The sequence below is a fragment of the Phoxinus phoxinus genome (assembly GCF_949152265.1).
Source record: "Phoxinus phoxinus genome assembly, chromosome: 15".
NCBI classification, from domain to species: domain Eukaryota; kingdom Metazoa; phylum Chordata; class Actinopteri; order Cypriniformes; family Leuciscidae; genus Phoxinus; species Phoxinus phoxinus.
In genome coordinates, this window is record NC_136890.1 from 13,033,035 (window position 1) to 13,057,463 (window position 24,429).

General features: G+C 41.0%; 1 protein-coding gene across 1 annotated transcript; it reads left to right on the forward strand.

The window, feature by feature from the left end:
- Positions 1 to 4,279: 4,279 nt before the first annotated feature.
- LOC307011820 (rano class II histocompatibility antigen, A beta chain-like) lies at positions 4,280 to 6,809 on the forward strand. The gene is made up of 5 exons (XM_079637835.1): positions 4,280 to 4,377; positions 4,607 to 4,873; positions 5,093 to 5,374; positions 5,456 to 5,564; positions 5,668 to 6,809. Exons 1-5 carry the CDS (start codon positions 4,308 to 4,310, stop codon positions 5,669 to 5,671), a joined length of 732 nt encoding a protein of 243 aa, XP_079493961.1. The 5' UTR covers positions 4,280 to 4,307; the 3' UTR covers positions 5,672 to 6,809.
- The last annotated feature ends 17,620 nt before the right edge of the window (positions 6,810 to 24,429 follow it).

Consider the following 24,429-nt stretch of genomic DNA (forward strand, 5'->3'; position numbering starts at 1 on the left):
GATACAAACATGTGGTTACACTTGTTTTTGATAATCCACTGTAGATTCTACTAACTATTACTACTAACTATTAGTAACTTCAACTTTTCAACAACATGTCAACTAACTCTCATTAGAGTATTAGTAGACTGTTAGGTTATGGTTAGGTGTTAGGGTTTGTGTTAGTAGAATAAGTTGACGACAGTGTGTAGTTACAAAGTTACTTATAGTCAGTAGAATGTCTGTTTGGGTACCAAAAATATAAAGTGTTAGCAAATATTAATCAGACAGTCAACTAATCCTCTAAAGAGAGTTAGTTGACCGATTGCAAAGTTACTTATAGTTAGTAGAATGTCTAAAGTGGACTATCGAAATAAAGTGTTACCAATTCTTCTTCTATTTCACAGATCATGTGATAAAGCAGTCTTCAAATACTACAGTGTCTGAATCGTAAGTCCTCAGTTGCAAAAAATGTGAGTCGTACTCAAAGAAGTGACCATACACTTGAAGATGAAGATGTGACATTTAAACACTTCTGATTATTTAGTTCAGCCATTTGCAGGCTTCAGTTTGTAACTAATGCACTATTCACTTCTGCACTTAGTTTTTTAGTAAGATTTTTATTTTATTTTATGCTGTGATGCTTATTCAGTGATGTAATATTCATAGTGTACTTTTTCAGTAATACATGTATAACTGAAAATGTGCTACAGTTTTTTTTAAAATAAAAATAGCTCTGCCATAGCATTTAACTGATCTTTCATTTATTATAACGTATTTTGGTCAAGAGATTATATATGCCGATGTCTTTCTTTTAATGTACTCTAGGCATTTATTTTGCAATGTACAAAACCAAGTAGTATATTAAAGAGTAACTAAATCCCTGGTCTTTCCCGACTCCACCCACTGGCAATATTTGAAAAATGCTGGAAAAGTGGGCAGAGCCGAGTGGAGGGGGGTGTGCACCTGAGACGAGTCTCTCTGTAGGCAAGGGCGTGGTTAGTCGGTTCCCTCTTACGTCACAGGGCCCCACAACTTCCAATAGTAAAGTTCAACTGCAGTAGCCACCGTTCAACCTGAAGAGGGCAGCACTCAGACGTTTTGACACCATAGCCTATATTTACATTTACATTTATGCATTTGGCAGACACTTTTTATCCAAAGCTATACATATAGGTATGTGCAATCCCCTGGGATGGAACCCACAACTTTGCGTTGTTAACGCAATGCTCTTACCAAAGCCTCAGTCTTACAGATCATGAACTAAAAAAAAAGTTGTTTTAGGGTTTAGTTACCCTTTAAAGTTTTCTAGTTGTGTGTAGGCTATGTCTCAACATTTATAATAAATTATTTTTGTTCTTTCAATATACCATTTTGAATACTGAAAAAACAGCTTCATAATAAAATAGTGTAATGTTAATATATTTACAATGAGCTGAAATTCTACTGAAATGTTCTTGAATCACATTAAAATAAGCTTAAAATATATTCTAACTGTAGTTTAAGAAGTTTGAAAGTATATTTTAAATGAATTGTAAAGAAATACACTTAAATGCACAAAATTTACTTGAAGTGGTTCCTTTTTAACACAGTTTAATATATTCAAATAAATTGCAAATAGCTTAAAATTTATCTAAATCATATCTTGATATACACTTAATATACTTAAAGTTGTTTCAAAATAATACATCTAATACGCACTTAGTATAGTATAATTTAAATGTATTAAGTATATCCAAAAAGCACAATTTAAATATATTTCCCTTTTACCTGGGTACAATGTATATTACGATGTTATGGTGAACTATATGGCTTTCTCCATTGACTTTCTATGATGTTCAAATTGTTTCTAAGGATGTTGATTTTTAGAAGGCAGCTTTCTGACTCTGAGATGGCAATCACGAACATGGTTTGTGTGACATTAGCAATGTTTGACTATAAAGGGGGACTTTAACCTTCAATGGCTTCCTGTTGCATCCCGTATCCAATACAGAATTATTCTGCTTACCTTAAAAGTCCCCCTGTGGTGAAAAAACAAGCATTTAATGTAGTTTATATGTCTACGTGGCGTTTCTATCAAACTTTAAGACAAACCATGTGAAAATTCATGTCAACACCATTGCTGAGTATTTTAAAAATATAAAAATTGGAAAACGCAGTGAACCAAAGATGAGGGGGCGCGTGAGGGAAGAAACTGCTCGTAGCAGACTTGATGAACGGTTTCTTTCTAGCCTACACAAAAACGCGGTTTAAAAGCCACAATTCACCCACCATTCGGACTGTACCTTTACGAAATGTGTGGATGCAGCTCTCTCCCCACTGAGACAGAGGGGAGTTTGCATCCTGAACTACCTTGATGATTGGCGGCTCTTAGCCTAATCGAAGGAGGAACTGTGTTTTCACAGATATCTGCTCCCCAACCATTTAGAAAGCTTAGGCTTCAGAATCAACTTGAGCAAGAGGTCACTGTCACCCAGCCTCACTGGTACGCTGTGCCACGGCAGGCCAGCATTTGGCTCTTGGACAGAACCAATGTCGAGCTGGCACATCAACTGCCTGGAGATGGTGGCAGTGCTCCTGGCCTTCGAAGAATTTCAGAAGGAGCTCAGGAGGCACCATGTCCTGGTCCAATCGGACAACGCGACAGTGGTAGCCTACATAAATCGTCAGGGTGGTCTCATCCCATCTTTTGAACAGTCTGGCTCGCCGCCACCTCCTCATAAGAGAATACCCACTGCACAATATTATTTTCGGAAAAGGACGCATTGGCCCCCAGATGGCCCCCTTTAGGCCTTTATGGCTTCCCTCCAGTATTGCTCCTTCAGTTCATCAGCCTAATCAGGGAGGACATATGTTCAGTCTTCTTCATAGCACCACTCTGGCATAACCAGCCGTGGTTCCCGGGGAAAGGTCCAGCTACTGTCTGCAGCACCATGGCCGATCCCTCTGAGAAGGGACCTCCTTTCCCAAGCAAAAGGGTCAATCTTGCATCCCCAACCCGAGTTGTGGAGGGTGCTTTTGTTGTCCCCCTTGGTGCGGTTCGTTTGGGCAGGTGTGAATGCAGCAATCAAAACTCGGGTGCGTACCAAAAGCAGACCAAACAAGATGAGTGTATCCTCTTACCCCAATCATAAATCATGGGTTTATTGAAGCTGGCGTGCTCCACCATACAGGAGATCTTCTCTCCAGATTTAGGAGTGTCTCATCTCCTAGGAGAGGTGGTCTCGGTCTGCTTTCAAACGAACTCTGGAGCGGTTCGTTTGTGGTCAGAACGTGATCCGACCTCGAACAGAACCAACTGCCAAATAACTGTGCATTTTTTGACTAAACCAGCTGCCGTAGTCAGCTGCGCTGTGCATTATGTCACTGTTTAGCAACATTAATGCACGCGGCGTCGCCTCCTCCTGAAGTGACTCGCCACGTGCATTGCATAAAACATTATTTTCAAGCCGCATCTTCGCTTCATTCTCAAATGTTATTGTTTGCCTAAAGTGGTGTAGACAAACTATATCATAAACTATGACCAGAGATACAATCAGCCCATGAAGTCGTCTCTCCAGTAAAAAGTGGCGTGTTGTCTGCCGGATTTTCCTCCTCTTTGTTTACTTCCGTCAGTTCTGTTGGAATTGTCGATTGGGAAGTCGATTGGGAAACACGACCTGATTCTCAGAGGTGTCAGAAGACTAAACCCACCTCATTCCAACACAGTCCCATTCTGGGACCTATCCATTATCTTGAGGGCATTCAGAGGCCCTCTGTTTGATCCCCTCATCCCCTCTTTGGCCTCTCTTGCTAAAGACCGCTCTCTTGTTGGCTCTGGTACCAGTCAAGTGAGTTGGGGACTTGCAGACTCTGAATATGAATATATGCCTAAACTGAATATGTCATGCAGAAATTGAGGATTAGCACCCAGGCAGTCAATTTATGATGTCATAAGCTCCTTACACATTGTCGTCATAATTAAAATAAATAAAAAATTGGTTAAAATTTGTTAATAACCACTTGTTGAAAAGTCATACTACCTTAGTATGCTATTATAGTAACTAACATCATACAGTATGCATCAATAAAGTTTCTGAGGGTTGTAGGGAAGTTTCTGTAAGAATTTTATTTTATTTTATTTAAATTAGCCATTGGATAATGTTAGTTGTCCAGACTGATAATCAGATAGTGTTTGTGTTGATAAATGAAATACTGAATACTGAATACTGCCTAGTAACATTTGATATTTATACCTGGAGGAACTGGTTGGACAGTCATTTTAAACATCCACCTGACATGAACACAAAGCACTGAGTGCATTCAGTCAGGATTCCGTGTGAGTGAAAATGTCATTGCTAAAGCATTTGAGTTGTCATCTCATTTTGACACTGTCTTTTTTGACTGGAGCAGATAGTGGTAAGTAAGATGAGAGAAATATAATTAAATATCAACAATAATTGCATTATTACTACTAGAAGTGGATGTAAAATGATTTAAATATAGTGCCGCATTTTTAAGAAAGGTGACTTTGACACTCCTCTGAGGGTGGATTCTCTATAGTTTATTACTTAAAAGTTCTTTTTTTTCTTGTTGACATGTTTATCTGACAAAACTGTGATTGTACTGCCTCTAAATTCTTTTACAGCTGATTACTATTACATAAGACGGGCCAAATGCATCTACAGCTCACCTGATTTCAGTGACATGAAGTATATTGACAGCTTTTACTTAAATAAACGTCTATTCACACAGTTCAACAGTACTTTGGGGAAGTTTGTGGGGTTTAATGAAATTGGAGTGAGTGTTGCTGAGAACTGGAACATTGGCCACTTTGTGGAAACAGAGAGAAATGGTGTTCATATATGCACGTCTCTTATTAAATCCGAGGCCTCACGTTTCCTTGATAAAGTAGGTAAGCCAAAAACTCTTCTCTGACGTTAACTGTCACTCATGGAATTTCTTGTTTTGAATGATCAACTCTAGCATCTAAGAATTTTATTATAAAAACCTATTGAGTAAAAATAATTTGGCTCTGCTTTTTCGAATTGCCATTTATCACCTAGACCTGCAATAAACACATGTGAGATGTGTTGGAAACTGCGTATTTAGGATGTTGCTTTCTTTGATTCAGTGAAACCAAAGGTTAAGGTCAGTTCAGTGACGCGGGATGGTGGAAATCATCCAGCTGTCCTGATGTGCAGCGCATATGAATTTTATCCTGCACGCATCAAACTGTCCTGGCTGAGAGATGGTAAACTGATGACCTCTGAAATGACCTCAACAATGGAGATGGCTGATGGAGACTGGTACTATCAGATTCACTCTGAGCTGGAATACACTCCTAAATCTGGAGAGAAGATCTCCTGTATGGTGGAGCACGCCAGCTTCAATAAACCCATGATTTATGACTGGGGTAAGAGGAGATACTCATCTGCTGTCATATTATAATTGTGTTTGTGGTCACCATAATTTGACACATGAGTGTACACCACAGATCCGTCTCTCCCAGAGTCTGACAGGAATAAAATCGCTATTGGATCCTCTGGTGCTGGGAATGATCATAGCACCTGCTGGACTCACTTACTACAAGAAGAAATTAGCAGGTCAGTGGATATTATAATAATTCAGAATATTATTAATCTGTGTACATCATCCCTGTAGATGCATGTAACTTGTTCCTCTTTCTTTCTTTTTCTTTTTTTACAGATAGGACCCTAGTACGTCTTTAAGTAGATCTCTCATTCATCTTTGATAACTCCCGTCACTTGATCAATAATTATACATATTATATCTTCATTATGACTGATAGGGGATTAATAATGTTACTGTTAATTAATTAATAATGACTGTTTGTGACATTAGCTTTGTGTCATGATCAAGGCTCACTAGTTTCCAGTTATATATGTTTTCAATGTGCTGTAATCATCTTATTCCGTGTTTTCAATCCTAGTCATGGGGACCCACCGTTCTGCACATTTTCTATGATTCCCTTATCTGACACACTCAGGGTACAAAATGTGCACATGACAACTATATTGTAAAAAAAAGTTTTCCTTTGGGTTTTTGACCAACATTGTCAAAACAATCCTCATTCACACAGATCCACAAAACCAATTACAAACACTGTATTATGCATTCCAGGCCAATAGTTGGCAATGTTCTTTGTAAAAAAAAAAACACACAAAAAAACACTAAGTGCAGAGCAGTGAATACAAGCAATCAAGATGCATACAGATGTTGTCACCCTTTTCACAAATTCGTGTTTTTGTAGTTTACACAGAGATGATAACAGAATCGTTTTCAAATGTTTGCATATCAGGCTTTCTCCTAAAGAGCTGATTGTAACGCCGAGGTTGAAGCAGAGGCAGAAGCTAGATCCAATACGTGCAGCATACTTTATTAAACAAACTCAAAACGACATAGATGCAGACATAGACTCGGGAACAGAACAACATACAAAGTCAAGAACTTACAAAGACTTAAACTAGACACAGGGCTTAAATGCACAGGCAAACAAGCTACACAAGATAACAAGGGGGCGTTGCTAATTAGAACAACATGGGAAGACTAATAAACAAGAAAAACTACAAAGGACTACAAAACATGGCACAGAACAGGAAATAACAAAAGTCCACTCAAGACAAGGGGAACACAAGACAGGAATCATAACACTCATAATCTGAATCAGGGAGACATGTGCAGATCAGTGGGTGCCCAGGACCAGGACTGAAAACCCCTGACCTAAACGCCACTTAAAATGAATGTCCCCAAAAACATTTAAAGTAAATCTGTTTATTAAATCTAAACATTTTAGAGACCAGTCAATGCAATGCTGCAGTGTGTGTGTGACCAGAGCGAACCTGTATTTATTGTTTTCAACCTGAATTCAATGTTTATTCACTATTCTGTGTGATTTTTTTATTGACAAATATTCTACTATATATAAATTGTTTATGCCAAAATTCTTATTTAAGATTCTAATTAGTAGCACTTTAAATGTGTTGCTGTTTAAGACTGAATATGTCTAATCATTAAATTCATTACTATTTTAAACGACTGGAAAAAACACCAATGCATACAAGCAAGCTATGCGGTCGATTTGCACCCTCGATGTGCACTTTTGCCGAGCCCGCACTGATGCGAGCTCCGCAGCAGACTTCTTCCCGACAGGCAAAGCGCCGTTACTTCACGGAAGTGCGGACTCAGAGGAAAACCGCGAGTGCTTAGGGTGCCATTTGGGACAGGGCCATATTGAGTATTGAGCTTTTTGCTCATGAGCATCCCTATGTCCCACTCCCTTCAAAGGGCAGATGGCAGAGCACTTGAAGTGGGACTTTGGAGTGAGCAGGGCACTATAGTGTGCCATTATGTAGCCGAGAACGCCCTTGGCCCTGTCCCAAATGGCACACTCCGGACTTGTGGACTTCCTCAGAGTCCACACTTTGCTGACGTCATGTAGTGCAGACCTAAAGGGCCCTTGGCGCGAGTCCACAAGGGCGCATTGAGAGGTATTTTTGGGACAGACTCGATCGTCACGCCGGGAATAGGAAGACGGTCCGGTTGTTGTTTAAATATTATATTTCTACATTTATATATGACTCAGTAAAGCCCTGCCATTCGGTTCTATTTATTTAATGAATCATAATGCGATCGTAGCCTATTATTCAGCAAGCTATTTATGTTTATAAACTATAAATATATATTTATATTTATGTTTGAGATATCAACCACTGGTTGATGACCATAATGTTTGTATAAACTGTAGGTAATAACTGGTAAAATGTACACATAGGTCATAAAAACCATAATGATATTTACACTTAAATATTTTTTTCTCATCCATGTTAACGTGAGCGAAAGCTCCTCCCATTCGTTGTCTGATTGGCCTTTCGCAAATTCGCAAGGATTCCTGGGTAGTTAAAGTGCGTGAAGCCTGCATCTATGCGGGCTTCGCGGAAGACCGCTTCAAGGGTACAAAGGGGGCGCTGCTGAGCACACTTCAGAGCGTTAAAGTGATGAATGGGACGGCCTACGGACTCGTAGACTCAGCGAGCACGCGCAATTTAAGTCCACGAGACCGAAAGTCCACATCGAGTGCGCCATTTGGGACAGGGCCCTTGATGAAGGGAGCAACGAAAGACAACGTCGTTATTTTCACCTGGGATGTGACAACGCAGCACGGTGTCAATTAGCTGAATAGCTGTTCTTATGATGGAAATATATAGTAATGCTGTTGAAATAACAGTTGCAAATATATATATATATATTTTAAGCTTTTACAATATGTGTAATATACTGTGGGTGAGTGTCTCAACTTTAAAACTTTGGACCCTGCATTACCTAACATTTCTTATGAAACTTTTCTTTATGAAAATGTATAACATGACAGAATATGTACAATGTAACTGATGTATAGATTGATATATTTCCCTCATGATCTTTTTCTCTATCTTTTTTATTTATTTTAGTTTCCAGCTCATTGTTCTTTTCTCATTTGTATTCTGATGACATTGAACATATTAATAAATTTTGTATATTGTATACAAAGTTGTAGGCCTATGTCATAAACATGTAATCTCTGTATGTTTTTCACAATAATAAAGTTAAAATAAATAAAAACAAATAAAGTAGACTTGAGCTGTAAACACGTCCCATCCGGGTTCATCACTTAATGGGGTCCCCTGGAAACATTTCCGTTGTGGTCTGTTTTATTTGCAGCGCGTTTCTGTATTTGGTTGTGTTGTGAGTATTTGGAGCACACATGTGTTATGAAACTAATAAAGAAATTCTTAATTTGCGGGTGTTCTTCTATTTGCACGTGTTTTCAGTTCAGTATAGCCAAAGAACGTATATTGACAAGAAGTGAAAGCCAATAGAACGTTCCATTGCAACACCAGCGCCCAGCAGCAGCCCTACGTTTCCGCCATTTTGGGGTGAAAGCGACTCGGTCGGCAGTCCACTACTAGTGATGTGTCGTTCGCAAAGGAGCCGGCTCTAAGAGCCGATTCTTTGAAAAGAGCCGGACTTCCCATCACTATCCACTAGCTTCTTGCTGTCGCTATGGCAATATCAGCTGCTTTATATATATAAAAAGTACATTAAAGATCAAATCCTAACTGAATGATGACAACATATAATAACGTACAATCACTAGACTAGTGATCATCAAATCCCGTTTAACAGTTTATTTCACAGACTTAGACAAGTCTTCTTTTCCCCACAAAACCTTCAGTTTGGTTTGACATTCTTTGAAGTTCAAGTATTAGCATTTCAAACACTGAATTAATACCAATATATAAGTTGCATGCCATAAAGGCCAAATTTACCTGTCAGGGTCTTTGGGAAACCGATGAAAGGCAAGATTTGTACTGCACTGATAGTTTTTGCAGTTTATTGCCGAGCACTGCTTTCTTTTATTCCACTTGGACTTCGCTGTCATTCTGTTTGTTCATGTGTAACTGTTACGGTAACTGTTATCTGTGCTGTTGTCCAGTAACTCCAGTTGGAATCTTCACCCCAAAATGGCGGCCGCGCCACCTAGTGGCTGTTACCCAGAAAGCATCAGAGTTTCGCCTCTTGTTCTTCTATACTCTTTGGTATAGCTCTCTCGGCCACCGTACACCAACGAGATCAAAGGCGAATATCGCGGGATTCACACACACATAATAAACTGGATGCAATTTAAGTTCTGTTGCTTTTATAGTTTTATATGAAAAAAAAATATGATGAACAAGACACCCAAAGTACTTGCTATTTAATTCCATTCAAAAGACGTTTATTAATATTTTTTTACTTTAATACCTGTTAGAGATATATATTGTAATTAATAATATTAATATAAGGGAGGGGGGGAGGGGGTACTCTGGGTTTCGGGCCGTACTCCGAGCTTGGAGCCCTCCCCCGGGACAGCACGCCAAATATGCATAACCTTTATTGTATTCATTTTATGTAGATGTGAACTCGTGAAATACCAGGCTGTGTAAATGAGGCCTAATAAAAAAAAAAAAAATTATTTAGGGAAAGAATAAAAGATATCATTAGCCTACTTTTATTCATCAAGGCTTAATTAAATTTATCAAAAGTTACAGAAAAAGACATTTAAAATGTTATAAAATATTTTATTTCAAATAAATGCCGTTCTTTTGAACTTTCTATTCATCAAAGAATCAAACATACAGTTTTTCTCGATTGCTTTAAACACATTTCTTGAAACTATGCCTCGTATTCTCAAAACAGTAAACACAAACCCATAACGTCTCACCCAATTCCCCAAACATCCTATTTTCAGGTCAAAACTAAGCTCTACACTCAAAACCATACACTCTTGCTGAAAAACCAAACTTTGCTCTCAGACAGAACACACCCTCAAAATCGTACACACTGGTGCAAGAAATTCAAACCAACATTTCGTTATGTTGCTTGTGGTCTATATATATATTATTGGCCAGCAAAGAGGTGTAAAAAAGTTTTTGTAAACTTTATAGGCGGTTCGGATAAAAAACTAAAAAAAAACTGGAAAAAAATGTAGTCCCAAACATGACCACGAGATGTCACTGTCATTCCACAACCAAAGCACAGGCTAACTTAATGACAGATTTTGTGATTTAAGAGAAACTTTTGGCGTTTTTTACGTGTACGATTTCACACTGTTACACTATCAATTTTATCATGCAATGTGATCACACAAGTAGCCTATATTTAATCTCTTTGTGGTCTTATACAGACTGCGTTGAGCAGTTAATCGCATCTCATTGCCTGTCTGTTTAATTCACTGGTAGCAGTAAATCCCGTCGCTCGTGCTTTGGACTCAGTGGACTGATGAGGATCTAAAGCTCGCGATGGGTGACGCGCGGACAGATGATTGTGGTGTTTCGCGCTGTCAAGAGACACGCCCGTTTCACACATACTCCGTGTGCAGTGCGTATGCGGTGCGTGTTGCGGTGCGTATGCAGTACGGGAGCAGCACGCGCTATAGTGCTTTCACATATGCTGCGTGCGTTTGCAGTGCGCAACTGATCCGCGGCTGTATACCACAAACACATGTAGGCTACTCACACTATTTGTGTTTCAAATTGTATTTCAAAGTTATCAGCAACTTTTATTTAACAAAAAAAAAGTTGTCAGCATTGCAAATCTCTTTGTACACATATACACTCTTTAATAGGTGTATACACTTTTAAACACAATTTAAACAACGTGTTATTCAACGCATTACTTCTATATAGATTATATAATATGTTGCTTAAGCAAGTGGTAACATATTTAACCTTACTTGTATATTAAAATAGCAGACATTTTAAATTAAAACTTAAAATTGACAAAAACGGCAGACTCATACCTTTTTCTTTTGCATAATTTAAATCCTTATACAATAAATCTTGCAAGTCACAAAGAACTTGCTTTTCCACCTCCACGAATGAGACGAGTGTCGTTCATTATGATCTTGTTGAAATAATTAGCCTATGAAGTAAAAATACTGTGAAAAATAGTATTTAATTAAATGCATTTATGGTGAGATTACTACATTCAATTTAATGAAGTGCATTTATGATTAAATTACTACATTTTCATGTCAATTTGTGTTCATTTTGACCACGAAACATGCGCTGTCACTTTAATTCAGCGCGTGCAGCACAGCAAAAATAGACTCGGTGCGGAAACGATCTCTGCACTGCTGTATACGCACCGCAACTGGAACGGATCGCCGGACTGCATCTGCGTGCAGTGTGAAAGCTCTAACCTGTTAACATGGGTACGGAAAAAAATACGCACCGCAAACGCACTGCAAACGGAGTATGTGTGAAACGGGCGACACTTTCTACACGGACGAGACCACAAAATGACGAGTTAAGGCCCTTTCACACCGGACGCGTACACGAAAAAGCAAAACGAAAAAGCGAATAGTTCGCGTGCGAAATAGGGACATTTTGAGGAGCTCGTTACACCGTGTCCTAACTACACGCGACGCGATAAAATTCCAGCGACAGCAAGTGTGTCTGTCCACACTAGACGCGACGCGACTGTGAGACGCCACACGTCAATCAAAAATCACAGCCATTCAGAACAGCGTGTGGCCGGAGTCTCTCTGTGAAAGCGCACTGCTGGCCCGCACTCGCATTGGAAATGGGTAAGGACATAATCAAATCAAGAAATAACATTATTAAAAATCAAACATTAACAAAATATACTCATTGCCTAATTTTGTTATGAAGTACAGTTGTATGTTTGCATAGAATTCAGTTTGAACGCTATATTATATGCTTTCAAAATCGGAGGTAAATTATCCATTATCGCTTGTGGCGCAGTGACCTATTTTTAACTAAAAATAAATAATGTGTACTCATAACCAGTGTAATCTCTTTATATGACAATCAGTTTATTCAATGAGATCTCTGTGTGGGTGGATCTGTCAGCCGCGACGTCGCAGAAATAGGAACCGTTTCTAAATTAGAAACTTCGCGTGTCGCCGTCGCGTCTGGTTAGGACAAAAACTCTGATTAACATGGAAAATATACCCTTTATCGCGTGTCGCGGCGTCGCGTCGCGTGTAGTTAGGACACGGTGTTAGACAGTGGCACCGCATCTGACGAGACAAACCATTAACTTCAGGGAACCAATCGGTCCGGAGCAGCGTCTGGAAGTCTGCTGAGGTGAGGGCTACGTTTACATGCAATCAAATAAACAATCCACTGTGTGTGAGATTGGCTGAAGCCTTTTCTGTCGTCGCAAAAGTAAAAAAAAAAAAAATCGACATCGAAGCGAAAAAAAAGTCGTTTTTTCGCCGCAGCACATTCGCGTTCGGTGTGTAGGTAAAGCACTCATTACACAACAGCTGATCAAAAAATAAAACCATCGCGCGAATTATTCGTGCGTCAAAATCGCGTCCAGTGTGAAAGGGCCTTTAGGCTATCAAACAAGAGAAAACTTAAATGTTAGCCTACCTTTCATTCATTGGATTATGAAAAGCTGTGCATTAATTTAGTAAAGATCAACAAAATGGGTTCCAAACTAATACATCTCGCTAAAGATTCCCAGTCAAGTTTTGCCCCACGTGCCGCTGTTCCAGTTGGAATGAATTATTCAGAAGTGTGCAGCTCTTCATAGTGAATCTGAGCGCGTGCACAGGTGAAGATTCCACAGGTAAAGTATCATGATGTCGACGGACCAAACGCGCTCCTCGGTCTCTCCTGTTAAAGCCTTGTTTATCCACCTGTTTCCGGGGGGCGCTACTGTAAAATAGAATGTGGGTGAAACTTCCGGTTAGGTGGCGGAAGTAGTAAATCACCGGTATTTTGTGTTACATAGCGAAGAGAGGTTAGGTATTTTTCGAGTACATTTTTCTACTATTTAAAGTCGCAAACATTAATGAGAGATGTCGTTACGGAGCTCAGGGACAACATGTGCTGTTCGTGGTTGTACATATAACCGCACTAAACTAATTCAGTGGCTTAAACGTGAGTGTTTTGAACATACGCCTAAAACTAAATCTGAGTGTTCCTGTGAACGACTATACAGTTTCCATCCCCTCCCAAAAGACGACGAATCAAATAGAATATGGAGGAAGAACTTAAACTTAAAAACACCCCCAAAACACCTGTTTGTGTGCTCGTTTCATTTCGTGGACAAGAAGCCAACAGTGGATAACCCGTACCCAACGCTCTTTCTGGGTTACGAGAAGCCACCGGAGAAGAGACGCCAACCTAGGATTCGACATGTCACAACAACAACAACAGGTAACTTAACATTAATGTAATGTCAACTTGCTTGTTTTTTTCCTTTGTTTTTCTTAAATTACTTATTATTAATATATGCCATGATGGTAGACAGGTAGCCTGATGTTTTTACCTCGCATAAACTTTTATTGTGACGAGCTTGGAGGGCACAATGGTACACAGTGACAGATGCTAATTTAATTTCCTCTATTAGTTAACATTTAATGTTACAGAATATCTATATTGATGATATTAAACGCAGTCTAGATGTTTTTCAATACTCTAATGCCCCCTACTTGTTTTTTTTTCTGCCACTAAACAAATCGTCATTGAAGTACTAACCAGCTAAATATAAGACCGCCACAGCTAAATATGTACTTAATGTATTCCCTGCAGATGAGCCTGATGTGATGCAGGTTTTTGGGGACCCAGATCCTACCTCACAGACCTTCCATGATGCCCAGACACAGTGGTCTGACCCAACAATGGAGGACCACACCTACTCCAAAGCACCTACCATCACATGTGGTATGACAACTGCGCCATCCACTGAGAGGACACTGCCTGTTGCAGATGTTGTTTTGAAAGATGATACAGACTGTCTGCTTTACACAGGGATTCCACTTCTCGAATTCAAAACCCTTGTGTCTTGCTTGCAAAGTTTTGGCCCCACATCGTCAGCATTTTCAGCAGAGGACCAAATCCTCTTGACATTAATGAAGCTTAGACAGAACTTTGTTATTGCCGATTTAGCTAGACGCTTCAAAATGTCGCCTGGTCAGGTCAGTAAAACACTGACATTCTGGATAGATGTGATTGCTGAGCACACCCAGGATCTCATTCCATGGCTGCCGCGCGAAACAATAAAAGCCACTTTGCCGCAAATTTTTAAGGACAATTTCCCCAACACAACTTGTGTCATTGACTGCACAGAAAGTGTCTTGCAGAAGGCTAAAAATCTGGACTCAAGAACTGAATCTTATAGTCACTACTATGCAAACAATACTGTTAAGTATCTGGTAGCAATTGCTCCATCTGGTATGGTTATGTACATTTCAGAGGCTTACGGTGGCAAATGTAGCGATAGATTCATCACACAGAACTCTGGGTTTCTCGACCATTTGCGTGCTGGAGATGAGGTGATGGGGGACCGTGGCTTCACCATCAGAGATCTGCTAGAAGAACGGAATGTTCGTTTGATCATGCCAGCTTTTACGCGCAAGAAATGCCAGCTGACAAATGAGCAGGTCACTCGCACAAGACGCATTGCTAATGTCCGCATCCACATTGAGCGAGCAATCAGACGTCTTAAGGTGTACAAGATCCTCTCTCAAACTGTGCCTATTAATTTTGTCCCTAAAATCGACAGAATACTAAGAATCTGTGCAGCACTCGTAAATCTGCGAGGAGAGCTTATTTCTAGAACATAGACCATATCTTACACAATCAGCTTGAGCTTAAATCTTCAATTCTCTCTATAACTTTATCAACTGTATAAACCAATACACAACTTTTACTTGCACTGATATACCAACACTTTTTCTTTTAGTTGTTGTTTCAGAGAGTTATTTTCTTTTTGCTGTGTAAATTTGTTTAAATTCTTAATATTTTTCAATCTCGTAATATTCTGCAAAAAAGAGAAGTACTGTGTACTTTCACAGTATAGTATTGCTATTTTTATTTAAGGAAATGTTCTGAATACCACTGTTAACCAAATGTGCAAATGACACATTAATTAATTCTTATAAATAAACTCAAAAGCCAATGACTAAGTGTGTAATGTTTTTATTCAGTGTGTATTTTTTTATTTTAATTGTGGTTTGTTTCCTCACACAACTGTAACCATGCCTTAATAAGTATTGATGATTAATAATATTATTATAATATTGAGAACAGTGTAAACATTCCCCCAACTACGCATTAAACATCTGCAGGTATGTTGGACAGAGATGTATTTTCTTGTCAGCAAAATCATCAGCCAACCTAGGTAGCATGTGTACAAAGAAGAAGTTCTGCAGATGTTGCACTTGTGCATCTGTGTAGTGCTTATCAAATGGAATCTCCAATTCGATGTCCTCACTTGGTGTCCAGATGACTAGCTTGCAGCTCTGTAGGCCCAGACACATCATGGTCAGTTGTGTCTGAAAGGATTAAGAGTACATGTTTGTAAAAATAATTTGTTTAATTAATGCATACAGGTGCATCTCAAATTAGAATGTCGTGGGAAATTTTCATTTATTTGAATTTGGAGGTTTCATAAGCTGTAAGCCATAATCATCAAAATTATAACAAATAAAGGCTTGAAATATCTCACATTTTGCATGTAATGAGTCTATATAATATATTAGTTTTACGTTTTAAGTTGAATTCCTGAAATAAATAAACTTTTCCACGACATTCTTATTGAGAAGCACCTGTAAGTTTAAAATACAATGTAAGTCTAATAATAGAGCTACTTTCATATTAAAAAGTATATTTCTAAATATAGAAAATATATTTTATTTAAAAACAATAATCTTTATTATTAAATTATTAAAGAATCACCTGGAGGTAGTATCCATCCTTTCCTTTAGGACAAATCAGGTACTGTCCATCACCTAAACTTTTGATGTCACCATTTGGCCGTCCTAGAAATTCTGCCAGTGACATGGAACCTTTGAAGGGGCACTTGATCTCAAGGAGTTGTGCTGAGTCAAGGATCCCATCTGGGCTGGCTCCCAACCAAGGATGGTCAGGGTGCACGACCAGGCCTCTCTTCTCCACAGTATGCCCTCTGCTTTTCATGAGTGTGATGACGTTTATCTCATTTTCTTTGCCATGCAGTGTTGCTGTATTGCCGGTGAATGTTGGGTACAGATGCTCATTTAGAAATTTTTGAGGATCTGTGGTGTTTCGTTTTGGGACTCGTTTTGCTGTGCTGGCTGTTAGACGCAGCTTTCTAGCATCGTGCCATGATTGTGAAGCACTTTGCATCCTGGTTTCTTCCATCAGTGTAGCTGCTTGTGTAGGGGACACTTTAATGTAGGCCTCATAAAAATGTGTGCATTTTGGACATGTTAGTGTTGTGCTGTGTTCAGTATGACAGAGTGTATTACTGTGGGTTGGATCATGTTTGCTGTGGCCTGCCTTGTTGCTGTCAACATCTGCTCTATAACTTAACTGAATAAGACCATTTGTCTGGAGCTGAAACAGTGGGGCCATCACTGATGAATTACTGTGGGCTATGAACTCTCTGTGGTTCTTAAAAAGTTGGGGGGAAGTTGTTGATTCTTGCATTGTTGATGTGCCTGGATAAATGTGGTATGGCCTGTGATGGTTAAAATTAATGTTCTTCACCTTCCTCATTCCTACATTCTTCTTCGCACCTGAATTCCACTTCCTTTGCACATCAGTGCATGCCATCCCTGTCTTTCCCTGCCTGACTGCATTCTCAACCTAAATTGAATTCAATTTTATATTGAATTATTATTAATTATTATTAATTATTATATAAAATAAATAAGTCAAGGCTGATTTTAAGTCAAGGCTACTGTGAAGCAACATATACAGAACATGAATGACACACAGTAAACATTTCAGTTTAGTACATTTATTAATTAATTAAAAATACACAATACAATAATACATTTTGTGCCCTTAATTGTCCAAACTTTACTGACTGTTGTGATATGTAACTACAGGTCGTGGGAGTCGCGCAACGGTGACGTCAGGGGTCGCCTCGGCAGCGCGTTTGGCATGTGACTGTGTTATGCTCAGGTAGCTTAGCTGTAGCAATACATGTTGGTTAATAAAACAGTTCATTCCCTGTAAGACGACCCGGTTCCTCTTTCATTTAAAGCATCGACACATGACATGGTGTCAGAAGTGGCCGACTTCACGTTCTGAAAATAAGACATGGCGAAGCTCGGACCTCCGGAATCTTTTGACTTCACGCGGCCGGCGGAATGGCCGATGTGGCGCCGACGTTTCGACCGCTTTCGGGTGGCGTCAAAGTTGGACAAAGATAGCGGTGAAGTGCAGGTAAACACGCTTCTCTACGCCATGGGGAGAGAGGCGGAAGCGATTTATGATTCTTTTGTGTACGATGACAGCGGAGAGGTTGACGAGGAAGAGGAAAGAAATAGACCAGAGTTGGATTATAACACGGTGATAGCCAAATTCTCCGATCATTTTGTGCCCAAGAGAAACGTGATCCACGAAAGAGCATGTTTTCACAAGAGAGCACAAAAGCCCGGTGAGACAGTCGAGGCTTTCGTGAGAAGTTTATACGAACTGGCACAGTACTGTGAGTTTGGGCACACTAAAGATGAGCAAATCAGGGACAGAATAGTTATTGGTATATCTGACAACGATGTATCACAGAAGTTACAGCTCGAGCCGGAACTCTCTCTTGAACGAGCTATTCAAATAGCGCGCCAGAGTGAGCAAATAAAGCAACAGAATGTGAGCCTGCGCTCGGAGTGTGCAGTAGACGCCATGAGACTGGGGAGACAGCAGTTCCATGGCAGAAGGAGCAGCAACGATGGACAATGGCAGAGAAAACAGGAACACAGTGAGTCAAAACAGCATCCTACCTGTCCCCGCTGTAACAGACAACATGGTAAAAAACATCCTTGCCCGGCCAAGAATAAAAAGTGCAGAAGGTGTAATAAAATTGGACATTTTGAGGCAGCTTGTCAGACGAAGATGCTGAAAGAGGTGGTTACAATGCCTAGCAGCACCACTAACACAGACGAGATGTTTTTCCTTGGAGAAGTTACTGAACATGTGTCAGACATAATGGATCAACCTGATTCAGAAAATAAGTGGCTCGTTGACTTACCTGTTAATGGCAGCACTGTGAAATTCAAAATAGACACTGGGGCAGACATCAGTGTAATGTCACAGGCTGCATTCAAGAGACTGCCACAGCACTCCCGTCTGGTCACTGCAACGAAAGGACCCATCACCAGTCCCGGCGGCGAAGTTAAGAGTATTGGCAAGTTCCTGGCAACAAGTGAGTACAAAGGAGAAAAGTACAGATTCTGGATAACTGTAATTAAAGGGCCATACTCTCACAACCTCCTGGGACGGAGTGTTGCCACAAGAATGGGACTGGTCTTGAGAGTAGACGGGATGGACACTGTAATGTTAAGTCAGGTGTTTGGGGATATTGGGTTGCTCAAGTGCGACCCCGTAAAAATCGAACTTAAAACTGACTGTGAGCCCTACTCACTGACGACGCCACGTCGCATCCCGTTCCCCCTCCTGGCTAAAGTAGAGGCTGAACTTAAACGCATGCTGGCCCTGGGCATAATTGAGGAGGTTACAGTGCCTTCTGACTGGTGTGCCCCGATGGTTCCAGTAGTGAAGAAGAACAAAGAGCAAGTGCGAGTGTGTGTCGATCTAAAACGCTTAAATAAGGCGGTCAAGCGAGAGAGATACATCATGCCAACATTGGAGGATATTGCTCCCAAGTTAGCCGGAGCTAAAGTGTTCTCTACCCTTGACGCCTCCTGCGGATTTTGGCAGATCCCCTTGGATGCTGCGAGCCAAAAGTTGACAACCTTTATCACACCGATGGGGAGATTCTGTTTCCGACGGCTGCCATTCGGTATCACATCGGCTCCAGAAATCTTCCAACGACAGATGTCGACACTGTTAAAGGGTCATGATGGAGTTGTCGTAGTAATGGACGACATACTTGTTTATGGAGTAACAAGGAAAGAACACGACACCCGTCTTGATGCGGTGCTGATGACCATAAAGGACAGTGGTTTAAAGTTGAACAAGGCCAAGTGTCATTTTGGCAAAACAGAAATAAAGTACTTTGGCCACCTCATAAGTGCAGAAGGCATGAGACCTGACACCGACAAAGTTAAAGCCATCACACGGATGCCGAGCCCAACCAATGTTACGGAGCTTAAACAGGTTCTGGGTCTTGTCAACTATGTTGGAAAGTTCCTGCCTGGCCTCTCCTCACAGCTGCATCCCATCACCGCCCTGCTCAGGAAGGAAAGTGAGTGGGTGTGGAGTGATGTTCAAGAAGCGGCGTTTGAGAAAGTGAAAGCTATGCTTGTGTCAGCACCAGCACTTGCATATTACGATGTTAACCGCAAGACTGTCATCAGCGCCGATGCGAGCAGCTACGGATTAGGAGCGGCATTATTGCAGGAACAGGAGGGTGTGTTAAAGCCAGTTGCATTCTGCTCCCGCACATTGTCAGATGCAGAGAAGAGATACTCCCAAATCGAAAAGGAGTGTCTTGCAGGGGTATGGGCATGTGAGCGCTTCGCTCGCTATGTGCAGGGCATGGAAAGCTTCCTTCTACAAACAGACCATAAACCACTGGTACCCCTCATAAATACATACGACCTGGATAAAGTCCCTCCAAGGTGTCAAAGACTCCTAATGCGCCTACTGAGATTCAATGTTGTGGCTGAGCACGTCCCGGGGAAGCAGCTTTTCATAGCCGATGCTCTCTCTAGGAGCCCACTGACTGACAGTGGTGATGAACACACTGACCAGGACGTTCAAGCATATGTGGAGTCAGTGGTAGAAAATGCGCCTGTTTCATCGCAAAAACTTGGCAAAATCCGCTCCGCTACGCTAGTGGACGAAGAGCTACAAAAGATTGTGCAGTTCATTAGGAACGGATGGCCACCACGGACATCGCTGTTTCCATCCCTGCATGAATATTATTCTGCGAGAGCTCACCTCTCTGAGACTGATGGACTAGTGTTGTATCAAGATAGACTGGTTATCCCAACTGCACTTAGGTCAGAAGTGCTCAAACAGCTACACGAGGGACACCAAGGTCTGACAAGGTGTCGTGTTCGAGCTAGGATGTCAGTATGGTGGCCTCGTATCAGTGCAGAGATCACAACGACAGTGTCAACATGTAAGTTCTGCATTGAAAATAGACGCACTCAAAGACGTGAACCGCTCCTCACCACACCTTTACCTGGGGGACCCTGGCAGCGCATTGCTGCTGATTTGTGCGAGCTAGAAAGACAGAATTACCTCATTGTGACTGATTATTATTCCAGGGACATTGAAATTTCCCACCTGTCTTCAACATCCAGCCACCAGGTCATTACCAGGCTCAAAGGCATGTTCGCAAGATGGGGGATACCGCTGGAGCTGGTGAGCGACAATGCCACACAATTCACCTCTGGTGAGTTTCAAGACTTCTGCCAAAGCTATGGGTTTGTGCATACGACTACCAGCCCTCATTACCCCCAAGCAAATGGTGCTGTCGAGAGAGCGGTGCAGACTGCTAAGCGCATCCTAAAGCAGCCTGATCCATATCTTGCTCTAATGTGTTACAGAGCCACCCCTAGTGCTGTTACGGGGGTGAGCCCAGCTTTACTTATGGCTGGAAGAGACATTAGGACCACACTTCCTATGTTGGAAGGAAAACTACAAGCTTCTCCTGTGGACAGACATCAAATCCAACAAAAGGATGCTCAGACTAAATCAGCCTACCGGTTCTTCCACGATCGCCGTCACTCTGCTCTGCCACTTCCTGAACTCCAATCTGGGCAGGCCGTTAGAGTGAAATTAGATGGGGAAAAGGGGTGGAAAACGTCTGCTAAAGTCATTAGCAAGTGCAGTGAGCCCCGGTCTTACATTGTGAAGACAGACAACGGTGCAGTGCTGCGACGCAATAGAAGACATCTGCAGGCAGTCCCGGAGCTTGCTGACTCTCCAGACCAGCAGCAGCAGCCTGAGGGATCTCCGCTGCAGCTGCCCAGCAGCCCTCCTTCTGTGGCTAGACCAAGTCATGGTGACCCTTCTTCTGTCCAGAGACTGAAAGATTCACCTGTGGTGTGTTCACCACACCAGCCGTCCCCTCAGAGAACTGTTCAAGTGACATCCAGAGGTCGTGAGGTCAGAGTACCTCTCAGATATAGAGACACTTGAACACTTATTGATACTTACCTTCACACTGTTTCCTCAGTATTTCTGTTTTGAGTGATAAGTACAGTTAATAAAGCTACATTATGTTCCTAAGTTATGTTCCATAGGAATGGAGATCACAATAAGTAATGCTGATGTAATTCATCAACCACCCAGAGACTGTTATGTTCATGTTGATCTTTATTTGATGTGTTGTACATCTTGTTTAACTGTTAGAGCTTTAACCTTTGAAAAGGGGGAGATGTTGTGATATGTAACTACAGGTCGTGGGAGTCGCGCAACGGTGACGTCAGGGGTCGCCTCGGCAGCGCGTTTGGCATGTGACTGTGTTATGCTCAGGTAGCTTAGCTGTAGCAATACATGTTGGTTAATAAAACAGTTCATTCCCTGTAAGACGACCCGGTTCCTCTTTCATTTAAAGCATCGACACATGACACTGACCTTCCACAAAAGTGCTGCTGCATGACTACAAGAGCGTCCTGGCCCTGCAATACATGAACAACCCGCTGTCTGTATTTCCCCTGTCACTGAAACTAGCACCCAAGCCTTATGATGTGTTACGTGCAGGCTCTGGCTCGGCTCAATGTCAGCTTTTAGATACGCAAGGTCGTTTCCGACGTCCTTAAACAACACTCGACCGACTTTATCACTGTGTAGATATTGATATGCCTCTGAGCTTTTGAGATTGCTCATCGCTTTACCATCACAGGCTACTGAATCTACAAAATAGCTAAAAATGTTACCATACGTGATACGAGGCCACTTCTTCACGTCATCCTCCCAACCATCTACCGCGGATGGTAAAGGTACTGTTATATCACCCCTTTTTATTTCGTTGAGGTTGTGTTCCCACATCATTAAGTTTGGATCGCTAAATCTTGAATGACGGTCAACTAATGAATGAATGAGTGTCAACTCCCGCTTGTTTACTTCGAACCGGAAGTCGCGCCCACTTTTGACGCAATGCCTCATGGGGCGTAGGAAACAGGTGGTATCCACGAGCGCGAGTCTCCGCTGACTGCGCGCGCACCTCTCCAAACGGTCGAGGCGTTTATACTTGACGCGCTCGCCGTTGTATTCATAGACATGTATAGAAAGGCTAGATGGCTCAAGGCGGAGTCAGCTGTGTCGTCACTTGGCGGCCATCTTAGGTCAGGAGACTGCGCTGCTGCTCCCTGCTGCTGTGGACGGAAGGTGAGTGACATACGCCAACTAAAATGCTCGTAACTTGCTGAATTCTTGACGGATTTACAAACGGTTTGGTTTATTACAAACCTTATTAACGTGGCTATGATTTGTGCTGATGCCGATGTTTAAATTGTAGCTTCACGTTTTGAGAAACGCTTAACATTGCAGCGTAGCTGTGTGTTTCATGGCATCCCTGACGTTTATGACACACCAAGCCGTTTGAAAATTGAGCAAAATATAGTTATTTCAGCACTACATGCACAATAGACTTTAATGTTATAACTGGACGAGCGGTCCTGTCCTAAGATGGCCGCCGTGTGACGTCGTCGGGTCCCATTGGCTCTCAGCGCCGGTAAGCCATCTAGCCTTTCTATACATGTCTATGGTTGTACTATTCTTTGAAACTACAGGGGGCGACTCGAGTAATTGTCCTCTCTAAACCATCAGGAATCGGTGAGAAAAAGAAATATAAACACGTGACAATGTTTATTTTAGTTACCACCACCAATACAAAAATAATCGTGTAAAACCCAGTAAACCCTAAGATTATTACTTGTGACATTAGAACAAAATATGTAGAGCCGCCTGCGTTGAAGTCAATGGAGCGCCGTGAAAAAGTGTCGGACCCTCCGTGGGAGCTCGTTCTTGGCTGCGCTGTGATTGGTCAATCTACATTCTAGGGCGTGGCTTAGCCAAAGGCGAATTGATGTCTAATACATACACTTGTACTGGTTTGTGTGTGATGTCTCTCCACACCTCATTTGACTTGTCACATGACATCAGATATTCGATTATTTTGTCACAATCAGATCAGTTACACTGCTGATAAATATCTTGTTTGCATTGCATGTAAATCTCGTTAATTGTAAATTAATTCATATGAATATTGCTTGCTATTAAAGACATACTTTTATTTATAGAAATCCTTACGTATCAGTGAACTTATTACATAAAAATGCATTTAACATTTAATTAAGCAACACTCTTTACAGAAATAAATCCTACAGTTATAATATAAACTGACTACTTGCATGTAATGTAATAAAATTACCTTTCTTTCTGTCTTGCAGATTATTACTGCAATATTATTACTTAGTCCTTTTTTAAAGATCTCTACAATATCAAACTCAACAGCTCTTTTAAGAGCCAACCCTCACAAGAACTACTAGTCGCAGTGAATCTTGCCATGATCAGCCCTTCCCAGGTAAAGTTTCTAGAATATTTCCATCAGTATTTACTAATCAAATGCTCTCTCCTGAATCGTATGGTAAATTAACTTATTTATAACAGTCTTTCAATTCAATTCAATTCAAATGTATTAATTTGTATAGCGCTTTTCACAATACATATTGTTTCAAAGCAGCTTTACAGAAAATGCATTTCAGAAATGTACATAGAAAAATATAGTTAGTTGATCATGTATTAATTTAGGGCATAACATATCGCCGGCGTTGGGTCGTCTCTTCACAGGCGTCGAGTCGTCTCTTCACAGGCGTTGGGGCATCTGAAGTCTCCATGAGAGGCTGGATACATAACTGGAGCTGGCGAACTCTATTTATCTAGATAACAGCAAAAAAGCAGATGGGAAATAATTAGCGTAGCTGCTGTTCATAATATGAATGCATTTGATCTGATTTAACTGTAGTATAAAAGGTATGAGATGCAT

Excerpts from the sequence above, each read along its gene's own strand:
- LOC307011820 (XM_079637835.1), top strand. The coding sequence starts at position 4,308 with ATGTCATTGCTAAAGCATTTGAGTTGTCATCTCATTTTGACACTGTCT. Across the intron at positions 4,378-4,606 it reads TTTGACTGGAGCAGATAGTG|CTGATTACTATTACATAAGA; the intron begins GTAAGTAAGATG and ends ATTCTTTTACAG. Across the intron at positions 4,874-5,092 it reads ACGTTTCCTTGATAAAGTAG|TGAAACCAAAGGTTAAGGTC; the intron begins GTAAGCCAAAAA and ends TCTTTGATTCAG.